The following is an 11,384-nucleotide window of genomic DNA, read 5'->3' as shown; positions in this document are numbered from 1 at the left end:
CCAGTAAACATTTTTCCTTGAATAGAGGCTGACAGGACAGGCCTGTAACAATGACGAAAACGTGTGGAAATATTCCTCCAAAATGACACTTGAGATGATGCCCGTACCTGCATCATTTTGAGAAACTGGGGAGCCGCTGGAGGTGAGTTCACCTGGCAGACAGATGGGCAGAAATGTCATGTGTTTTGATATGTGGCCGAAAATAATGTCATTCATTCTGTTTTCCAAATGTGAGTTAAGAGGAGCGCCTCGCCCCGCTTCACTGCAAAAACTCAAAATCTTACCAAGATTATTTGTCTTATTTCAAGTCAAAAAATGTCTTATTACTAGTCAAAATATCTCATTACACTTAAAATAAGACATGATCACCTCAGAAGCAACTTGTTTTTAGACAATTGTCTCTTGTTTCAAGTGAAAATTTGCTTGAAACAAGTGAAAATTTGCTTGTTTCATTGGCAAAATTTGTTTCTTGTTTCTAGCTCATTTTCACTTGACTTGAAATAAGACAAATAATCTTGGTAAGATTTTGCGTTTTTGCAGTGTTGAAGCTGCATCTTCACTTAGAGCTGCTTCATTTGAATCTTTACGGCGCCACGGCGTTATATCAGCCTGCTCTCTGGGTTTGGGCGAGTGAAGCGATAAACCCGAAGGTGAGCAGACAAACAAAAGCAGGTAATGCGCAGGAAAAGCCACAGAGGCGAGGAGGAGGAGGAGGAGGAGGTGGTTTCGGAGGGGGAATTGGTAGAAACCCGGCGCAGAGCGGTGAGGAAGGTTTCTATTTGCTACATCTCACATGTTTGGTTACTCGAGCTAATGAGCAGCAATTAGACAGCAGCCAATTAACTCTGGCCATCAGACTGAGACGGAGGGGAAATGAAGAGAGGAGGAGCGAGAAAGTGAGAGAAAGAAAAAGAGTTGAGTGTGTGGGAGGAGGGGGAGGAGGGGGAGGGGGAGGGTGCATGGGTGGGGGGGGTAGTCGGGTAAATGACCTGGGAATCACAGACGCTGTTAGCTGTTAGATGTTAGCGTGCGGGTTTGCATGCAAATGAGCTCTCATTGTTTATGATTGTGTGTGTGTTTGTGTGTGTGTGTGTTTGTGTGTGTGTGTGTGTGGCTGTGGGTGTGTGGGCACTGATGCGATGTTTGCACATGCTTGATTTTGTTTCTGTTGTGTGTGTGTGTGTGTTTGTGTGTATGTGTGTGTGTGTGTGTGTGTGTGTGTGTGTGAGTGTGTACACTCCAGCAGGGGGAGCTGTGTAGGCTCATGTCACTGCAAGTGCTCTACATGACCATCTGGCTCTCACCGTCAGACTGGATGTTGGACTTGCCGTTAACCCTCTCACCGCCGGCCTCACGCTCTAATCCATACATCAACATTAACAATAAATAAATGAATGAATGAATGAATGAATACATGAACGCGTGCCGTGCTTGTTTTCCTGAGATCTGTTTGTTTAATGACAGTTGCAGGTAAGCGGATCTTCTGTCGGCGTGCCAGGAGGACAGTTTGGGCCGCGGAGCTGATGACATCATCGATCGGCGATGTGCTGATGGTCGGGATGTGCCCTGGCAGCCCGGCCCGGCGGACAGAGTGAGTTATCTGCTCCGGGGCCGGGGAGGAAGGCAGGGAAGAGAGGAAACGGTTAATATCTCATTCTGACTGCTGATGCAGTGTTCCAGCTGAACCCCTTGGAGAATCTTCCTCTTTCTCTCTCTCTCTCTCTCTCTCTCAAACACAAACACACACACACACTCACACACACACACACAAATGCACACTGTGCTCGTGTAGCTCGTGCCATCCTTGTGAGTCGCCCGCTGCCCTCTCTTTAATTAGGCTAATTGAAACGCGAGAATAACCATTTTCTTGATTGCTCATTATTTTGGGTCAGTTTAAAATGAAATGCATGCTTATAGATGCCGAGTCCAAACACGCCCAGCCCCGCCGTTCTCCTCAGCTGACCCACGCTGGCCCACGCCGGCCCTTATTGGGACACGGGGACCCGTCCCTGGCCTCGGCTGCTCGCTCCGCTTTGCTGTTCCCATGTGATTCCTCATCGCCTCTGCACTGGCAGTGGAAGGAGTGAGGAGGGGAGGGGGGGGGCATCGCCTGCAGTGGCCTTAGTGTTACTTAAGCAGGGGAGTCAGACAGGATTTTCCAGACATCCTTGAAACAAATCGTGAGAGACAGTTTATGCTTAAGTGCTCTTGGCAGGTGTACAGGTGGTTGAGCAGCCTTACCTGTGTTCCTGGACGGCGTGCGGCCCCCCGAGCCCGGCCCGCTGCTGGCCCGCTGCTGGTGCTCCGCTGGCCCTCTGTCGGGACAGAAGCCTCCCCGGGGCACCCCGAGCTCATGGAGGGAGAGACAGAGAGAGGATGAGAGGGAGAGGGATGCCAAAGTACATCTGGAGCGAGGAGTCGGGGAGTGTGTGTGTGTGTGTGACAGCCTGAGAAAATGTTCATATGTTTTGTGTCTCTGTGACAGGGAGGTGAGTCATTCCCTCACACACTCGCCGCTTCTCGCACAAACACACACACACACACACACAGTCATGCGCAGACACACACACACACACACACTCTCTCTCTCTCCTGACTGCACAGGGGGAACAACATCAGATCACATGCTCATCATTATCCCTGCAGATTTGGCTGCAGCAGTGTACAGTAATATTCGTCTTGTGATGCAATTCCCAAACATTTATCACATGTGCAGATTACACACACACACACACACACACACACACACACACACACACATACATGGAGTCGTTTGCCTTCGAGGACCTATGTGGTTTCCTCATTAGCGGCTCAAAATGTAATGAGTCATTCAAACGAGATCGCCGGCTTTTGTTAATTATGGCCCCGTTTCAGCAGCCCCTCTCCATGGCAACCCAAAGTTCTGCCTGTCACCACATGAGAGATGGGGGGAATAAAGACATTTTCCCATTATCCACCACCCCGGCGTGCATATTTCTCCTCGAGACAGGCCTGCCAGGAGCCCGTCCTCTAATCTTTCAGCCCCCTCTGCTGGCGGGCCGGATAACATCGGGCTCGGGCGTCACGTCGGCCGAGCTCTGCACCAGAACAGGCAGCTGCACCCGATAAGGGAACATCAGGGCCGCGTCCCAAATGGAAAAAAAAAATACGGCCCACTGAGGCGGCGAGGCATCAAGTCATGTCCTGATTGAATTTTCTGAATAACATCTTTCCTGCTGAGGTGCCTCCGCTTGGCTGTTTTTTTTTTTTTTTTTCTTTTTCTTTCTTTCTTTCCCAAAGGCGGTGTAGATGCATCCCACACGGGCCAGGATATCCCACAATTCTTTGTATCCCACAGACAATTAATCCCAATCTGTCACCCACTTGCGGCATTTGTTTGCAAATGTGTTTTGTCATAGCTTCAACTTTTTCCGCCAAGAAATAAGTAAAGTCACTAAATCCAATCCAATCCAATCCACTTTATTTATATAGCACATTTCGAAAACGTAAGAAGAGTTCATTTGCAAAAACAGATAAAAGCCATCCTTAAAATGAATACACCTTTTTCACTGATACTGCTTGGAGTACACACACACATATATATACACACACACACAAAGCATGATTTAGGATAATAAACATTATGCCAGGCTAAGTAAACATATAAAAAATAGAAACAAATATAAAGTAAATTGTAATAAAATTCAAAAAAGTTGGAAAAGGTTTAATAAATTCAAATGGAGATATCTGTTTTTGCAAAGTTTATCAAAGTGCTGCACAGTAATTTACATTAAAAGACACAATGGTTAAGAAAATGAGGATTAAAATGAGGATACAGATAAAAACAGGTTTAAAAGAAGATAAGAGTCATACAACAGATTAAAAAAAAAAAAAGACAAACAGAGATCACACAAGAACAGAGGTCACATAACTAAATATTCACGTTTAAATGCCAAATATTTATTTCACATTCGCACAAATATGTTCATGCCACCACCTTGTGCTGCATTAACACATCTGATCCACCGTAAGTGAAATTTGTGCTTTTCCTTTCGTTTGTTTTTACCTCAAACAGAACAAAAAGAGTGAAGGACAAACCGGGACTCTGTAATGGAGCAGAAAAGACCAGTGGTAATGACAGCTGTCAAACGCCGTATCTTAGCAACGGCGTGACGTCTGCTGTCTCGGTAGCCCGTCTAAAACCGGCGTCCTTCAGAGGAACCTTGTGCGAGCGCTCGGCTTGCTGAGGATGCCGCCTCACCGGGGAGGGGGGGGGGGGGTGCAGCCCTGGAAACGTGAACGCCGCGAGCTGAATCCCAGAGCAGGAGATCCTCTGCCGCTGTAAATACGAGTCGGGCGAAGGCCTCGGCACCCCCGCGCCGGGAGCGGGTGTCCACATGTCGACCCTGCAGGGATCAACCGCTGACACTGTTGAACATTCGCCTTTGAGAGCTCGGTGGCATCAAATTGAATATCATGGGGCCATTAACATGCAAATGAGCTGCTTCCGCTCGTAATTGTTTTGACAAACAAGTGAGTGTTAATGGCCGCGCGTTTTTTTTACAAGACGCGCTCGCCTAATGATTGTAAATGGCCGCGCGCTCCCCCCTCCGAGCAGGCCTCGGCGTGGGCATCCTCTCTTTGAGAAACGCCGCGTTGCGATTGGCGGAGTGAAGGTGAGGATGTTAATAGACTAGGAAGCGTGTCAGAAGCAAAGGAACTCGGGGACGTGGTGTAAATCTCAAACGGCTCTCCTTCCTCCACTCTTGATCTTACCCTTTTTTTTTGCGGCGGCGGCGGCGCCCTCGTAAAAATATGTGGAGCAGCTAAACGGATGTGCCTTATTTTATGTGACGGGAGAAGAAGCCGAGGGCAGGTGACACGCAGCTGAAACAAAGGAGGCACCGACATCTCGTAGCATATAGAGTTACAGTGTTTTCATGCTGACGGCTCACACTCCGTCGGTAGGGAGGGGAATGAGGGGGCAGTTTCACCCTGGAAGGCCTCGTTCCCAAAAAGAGAGAAATGCCTCACCGTAGGGTCGGTGTGATCCCACAGCACGGTGTTGTATTTATTGGTAATAACCTTGCCCTCTCTAAGGGGTTCAGTGGAAACAAGCCAAGCCAAAAAAAAAAAGCAAGCTACACTATAAAAACGCTGCCAGAAGTCTTTACTGTGGGAAACAAGCACCCGGGCCACAGACTTGTTTTGTCAGTCCCTGTAAATGCACTTGTCCGCTCGTTGAGAACAAGATGAATGATGACTCACGACCATGTAACTTCTTTTCCACTCGTCAGTCGACCGTTGCCTGTGGTCTTTGCGCTACTTCACTCGCCAAACTATATTTTTAGTTGTCAGAAGGGGTTTAGTCATCGGTGTGCCGGGCTAGAGCGCCTGTTCATTCCCTATGGTCGCCTATTATCACTTAAAAAGAGAGTGTGCGCTCGAGCTCTGGAGTGAATCTGCTGCCAAGGACACATGGATGGCTTTGAGTCTCTGTGGTATTATCATTTAATAATAACAAGGATCCTGACCAGAGGGCTAATCTTGCCAAAAAAAAAGCGCATGTACACACAAACCTTTGTTCAAACCCAAAAGAAGTGTCGTTTCAATTCTCGTTAAGGTCCCGGCGTCGCCAAAAGACGCCACACACGTGCTGCCGAGTTGCAGGAAACGCGTGTGAAATGATGCACAAGAACTCGAGATATGAATATTCATCTGAACAAGTTTCATTGAGACTCATATTCAGCGATGAAACTGCTTTTGTGTTTTCTTTTTTCATTTCATTTTAACAAGTGAAAAAAAAAATCTGCCAGTATAATGACATATCACACTTGTTTTCTGCACAATTTTCTCAAATCAAGTGTCATTTTCTTGATCCCGTAGAGCTGATCTGTGTTATTCTGCCTTGCGTCAACCTATTTACACATATTTCTGTTTTTCTTTTTTACAGAAAAATTCTTGAAAGAAGCGGAAATGAGCTCATGTTCTCATCCTGCTGGCAGACGTTCTTCACTTGAAGAAGAACGAGAATTTGAAAACACTGAAGATGAGTGTAAATGACTTGTTAAGGTGGGGATACTTGGCCCAGTTATAAAACAACAGCATCTTGGGTTCAAATACACTCCTGATCAAAATCTTAAGACCAGTTGAGAAATTGCAAGAATTTACATTTTGCACTGTTGGATCTTAAAAAGGTTCTAAGTAGAGCTTCAAAATGCAAAAAGAAGAAATGGGAGTGAGACAAAACAACCATCAAACTGAAATAGTTCATCAGCTGATCAAAAGTTTAAGACCACTGCCTTTAAAAGCCCAAATGTTGGCAAAAATGTGGATTCAGTGTCATTTTCTGTCAGGTATCCACACTGTCATGACCTCCTGATGGCAAAGGCAAAAAAGCTTTCTTTTTAATCACCTCACAAATTCGTTTCGGCATGCTTGATGCTAGTGTTTCCAGGAGGCTAGTGGGAATGTATCACAGGAGTGTATTACACTTCGTATAAGCAGGACGCAGCTTCAGTGAACTGTTGCAACCAGCAGAAAGAGAGTATATATATGTAACATGGTGCAGTATGGAAAAAAATCAGAGCTCAATGCGTTAATTCTCTCTCTCTGTGGAAGCACCTGTCTCTGAAACACTTTGCATCCCTCATTTATTGAAGGTTTTCCTTGATTTTGGCTGCTACCTGTCGATAGCGCAGAGGAAAAAAAAAAAAAAGGGGATCCCAGGGAAGGGTTTTAAGGCTTTAAGACTCCCTCTGTGATTACGGATCAGTCGAGATGTGCCGTAAGCACATCAGGTGAAAGAAACTCCTTCCAGGGTGACATCATTATCCCCATTACTGCTGTGGAGGCAGACATTCATGTGTCCCCCTGTCTGCTCGCATTTACAGCAAAACCCTGTGTGTGTGTGTGTGCATGTGCGTGTGCATGTGTGTGTGTGTGTGTGTGTGTGTGTGTATGAGAGTGTAACGGTACACTTTGCCGAGCTTCATCACACTCCGCCTGACCCATTTCCCTCTTCTGGCTTAAACGTGAACATCGAGGTAGATTTGTGTACTTGGCTGATTTCCATGTGTTGATGTCAGGCTGCATCTGACTCCGCGGTGGCATCATCAAGATAAAGAGCAGCAATTGACCTGAACACAGCGCCGCTGACATGGACACAGGGCTTAAAAATGACGTGTGTGTGTGTGTGTGTGTGTGTGTGACAGCTGACAGCTCCACTGATATAATGCTGTCCGCAGGCGTTCTCCGGGGCACTGCTCTAACATCTCAAGCCAGAGGATGATGGCATGGTGAGTCACATGTACACACACACACATACATAGATACACCAACACACACACACTCACACACACACACACACATTCGTTCCAATCCTTTCATCCCAATAATACAATTCCAACTGTGTAACAAGTTTCAAATTTTATTTCAAAATGAAGAGAGGCAGGTCGTGAAGGATTCAGAGGGCAAACGTACATTTCGTACATGACGTATAAAGACATACAGCCCTGTCACACACACGCACACACACACGCACACATACACAGACACACACACACACTAAAAAAGGCAAAGCGTTGAGACGAGGGCGAGGCACACCCAGGGATTTCTGGCAGCCGATCCCTTACTTTGGCAGAGCCGCTGTCTATGGTAGGTGCTATATAGCGACAGATGATTAGATATCACAGACAGACACTTAAATGGACAGGAAAACTATTTGTTCCACAGTCTGTTATCTCGTCTGACAGGAGAGAAATGCAAGTCATACAGCAATCTGTCTATCGGGCTGACAGTTTATATATTGGTTGCTACCGGTGAATTGTAATCACACTTCCTTGTTGTGTGAGGATTTTGTGATCATTTTGTGTTGAGGTGCACAGAAAATTAAAAAGCTTATATATATATATATATATATATATATTAAAAAAAAAAAAAAAAAAAAAAATAGCAGGTGTCTCATGTAATTTCAGCACCGAGTGGTTAATTATAAAGTGAGTGTACCTTCCAGCATATTATCATCTCCTCTTTTATGTTACACTTTAAAGCATGGTTCATCATATGGCTTCAGGACGAGTGGTCTATGCATACGGTATATATTAAACCTTTGTCAAAATCTCTCAAAAGATTAAACAACCTGGCTAGTTTTTCTTTTTTTTCTTTTTCTTTTTTTTTTTTTCTTTAATGTGTTTGTGCCAAAAGGTCCATCTCATCCCAGACAGTATCTTTGGCTGCGAGCTGCTCGGTGTTTTCTGACAGACTCTAGACCAGGTTGTGTTTAGGATCCAGACAAACTGCAGGACGTGACTGAGCTTTTCTTCTCCCGGCGAGGGTCTTTTTTTTTTTTTTTTTTTTTTTTTTTTTTTGACGCACTAGACCACCTCCACGTAGTTGGCCGGGTACAGCCCCTCCCTGCCCTCGTCCTTCATCCCCCGGCACCAGCCCTGATCGTCCTCATCCTCGATCTTCAGGAACTCCTCGCCTGTCCGGGCAAACAAAACACACCGACACTCAGCATGCGGTCGCAACGAGAACAGCTGAATAGATCAGTATTAGTCATTTTAAAATTTTACATATACACACACACACACACACACACACACACACACGCGCGCACATATATATATATATATTTTTTTTTAATATACACTACTCACAAAAAGTTAGGGATATTCGGCTTTCGGGTGAAATTTCAGGATGAACCTAAAATGCATTCTAACCTTTACAGGTGAACTTAATGTGACCTTCTGTAAACATTTGAATGCACATGTCCAACTGTTCAATGTTTCAGTACTTTTGGCACAAGTTGCTGTTCTCTAACAAGGAGCTTAACGGCAAAATTCACATCAGGTGTTTGATGCTCCAGCTCATCGAGGTCATATCATTAGGGAACGGCTGCTGGAGACTGGGGTACCTCAAATGGAGTGGCCTGCACTTTCTCCAGACCTGAATCCCATAGAAAACCTATGGGATCAGCTGAGTCACCGTGTAGAGGCTCGGAGCTCTGTACCCCAGAACCTCAATGTCCTGAGGGCCGCCCTTCAAGAAGAGTGGGATGCCATGCCTCAGCAGACAATAAGTCGCCTTGTGAACAGCATGAGACGTCGTTGTCAAGCTGTAATTGATGCTCAAGGGCACATGACAAGTTATTGACACTGACATTTTTTGTTGTGGTATATCCACCACTGTTGTTGGCTTTTGTTTCAAGAAATTGTTTGAGATGAGGAAATCACCAGTGTATGCTTCTACTTAAATGCCCTACTTTCATGATATAATATCACTGTAGCGTGAACTTTTTATATTTTCCATAAATTTCACCCAAAAGCCAAATATCCCTAACTTTGTATGTAATATATGTATATATTTTACATATATATATATATATATATATATTTATATATATATGTATATACCTACATACATTCATTCATTCATCTTCTAAACCGCTTATCCTCACTAGGGTCGCGGGGGGGTGCTGGAGCCTATCCCAGCGCACATAGGGCGAAGGCAGTGAAACACCCTGGACAGGTCGCCAGTCCATCACAGGGCAGACAGACAAACACTGACATTCACACACACAGTCACACCTAGGGGCAATTTAGCTTCTCCAATTCACCTGACCTGCATGTCTTTGGACGGTGGGAGGAAACCGGAGTGCCCGGAGGAAACCCACGCAGACACGGGGAGAACATGCAAACTCCACACAGAAAGGACCTTGGGTGGGAATCGAACCCAGGACCTTCTCACTGTGAGGCGACAGTGCTAACCACTGCACCACCGTGCCGCCCATACCTACATACATATATATATATATATATATATATATATATATATATATATATATATATATATATATTTTTTTTTTTTTAATTTTGTTTTGTTTTGTTTTGTTTTGTTTTGTTTGTTTTATTTTTATTACTTTTATAGTGCATGCAAGCATTTTCGTTCTTATATTCTTTGCATTGAGCGACTTTATTTATTTGGCTTTGCAATGTCTGAATAATCTGCTATAGCACAAGAATTTACCAATTTCTATCTATCTATCTATCTAAAAATATATATAGGGGAATAAAAGTGGGACTCACAGGAAATAATGATAGTAACAATGATGATATTAGTACTAGTACTAATAATAACAAGTACAAGTAGTACAATACTAGTAGCTGGTAGTAGGTAGTAATGATGATGAAAATAAAATTATATACAATTAAGGTTGACCAATATCAGTAACAATCAACAATAACAATAACAATAGCTTGAATAGTATTTACTTACATCTCTCTCTCTTTTTTTTTTTTTTTTTTTACTATTTTACTGTTTTATCATTTTGTCTTAAACCTTCATTTACTTTTTATCTACTGTTTGAGTTTTTATTTTTCATGCCTCACCCTTTTTATTACTATTTGATTTTGCTATTGTAGCACAGTGTGTGTGTGTGTGTGTGTGTGTGTGTGTGTGTGTGTGTGTGTGTGTGTGTGTGTGTGTGTTTACCTGCTTTAAAGGACAGCTCATCTGTCTCCTGGCCAACATAATCATAGAGAGCTCTTACTCTGACTCCACCAATCATCGCACTGGGATAGAGAGACAGAGAGAGAGAGAGAGAGAGAGAGAGAGAGAGACAGATGTATGATCAGTCACACGTCTCCAAACCAAAACGTAACACCAGGCGGCTGCGTCTCTCCTCACCTCCGCTCTATCGTTCCTTTCTGCTCCACGACTTTCTTCCCTTTTTTGGTTTTCTTCTCGGGCGTCCACTCCTGAAACGATGAAGAACAAACTCACTGAAACTCTCACCCAGAAACAGCCGTGAAGTGAACACCCAGACAGACACCCAGCAGAGAGCGAGGGAGGAACAGACACAGCTCTATAAACTCTGATATTTATTATTCATTTTCTGTTAACCGACCTCTGCTCGTCTGTTAATCTAAATTTACACGGCGCTGCTTTGAACACACAGGTGTCTTTGCTCTGGTAGATCATTCACCGCCGTGCTCTGCGCTCACACGGAAAGGTCACTCTATTATCTGGGATATCACCAGTTGTTCACCATCACTCAGCGTGGTTTATGATGCCGGGCGGTCCGTGTGTCAGACGCGGCCGCATCGATTCAGACGGCCGCGCAAAACTGGAGGTGAATCAGGACGCAAATCGATGCTGCACATCCGGATATGTTTATTTTTGGCATCAACTCACTGCTGTTATTGTCACATTCACATGGCATGCATTTGTCTCCTGTATCTCTATCTCTCTTGCTCTCTCTCTCTCAGTGTGTGTGTGTGTGTGTGTGTGTGTGTTTAGGGTCACATGAGGTCACACAACCCCTCCTCCCCTCGCTCAAAGAAAGAAGCGTTTATTCCATCTTCATTTCATCCTCAAAGATGTTTACATCACAACGCCACACA

General features: G+C 44.6%; 1 protein-coding gene across 4 annotated transcripts in view; it reads right to left on the bottom strand.

Moving 5' to 3' along the window:
• Positions 1–8,133: 8,133 nt before the first annotated feature.
• LOC115364326 (protein kinase C and casein kinase substrate in neurons protein 3) overlaps positions 8,134–11,384 on the bottom strand; it is a 28,726-nt gene continuing 25,475 nt past the window's right edge. For all 4 annotated transcript variants that reach the window (XM_030058839.1, XM_030058837.1, XM_030058840.1 and 1 more), the window contains exons 8-10: positions 10,669–10,739; positions 10,474–10,553; positions 8,134–8,464 (exon numbers count right to left, since the gene is read on the bottom strand). In XM_030058839.1, coding sequence (XP_029914699.1) covers positions 8,355–8,464; positions 10,474–10,553; positions 10,669–10,739 — 261 coding nt within the window. In that variant the 3' untranslated portion in view covers positions 8,134–8,354. The remainder of the gene's footprint in view (positions 8,465–10,473; positions 10,554–10,668; positions 10,740–11,384) is intronic.

Source organism: Myripristis murdjan, chromosome 8, assembly GCF_902150065.1.
Source record: "Myripristis murdjan chromosome 8, fMyrMur1.1, whole genome shotgun sequence".
Lineage (NCBI taxonomy): Eukaryota > Metazoa > Chordata > Actinopteri > Holocentriformes > Holocentridae > Myripristis > Myripristis murdjan.
Note: the sequence above shows the minus strand (reverse complement) of the source record. Positions and strands in the feature narration are given on the sequence as shown.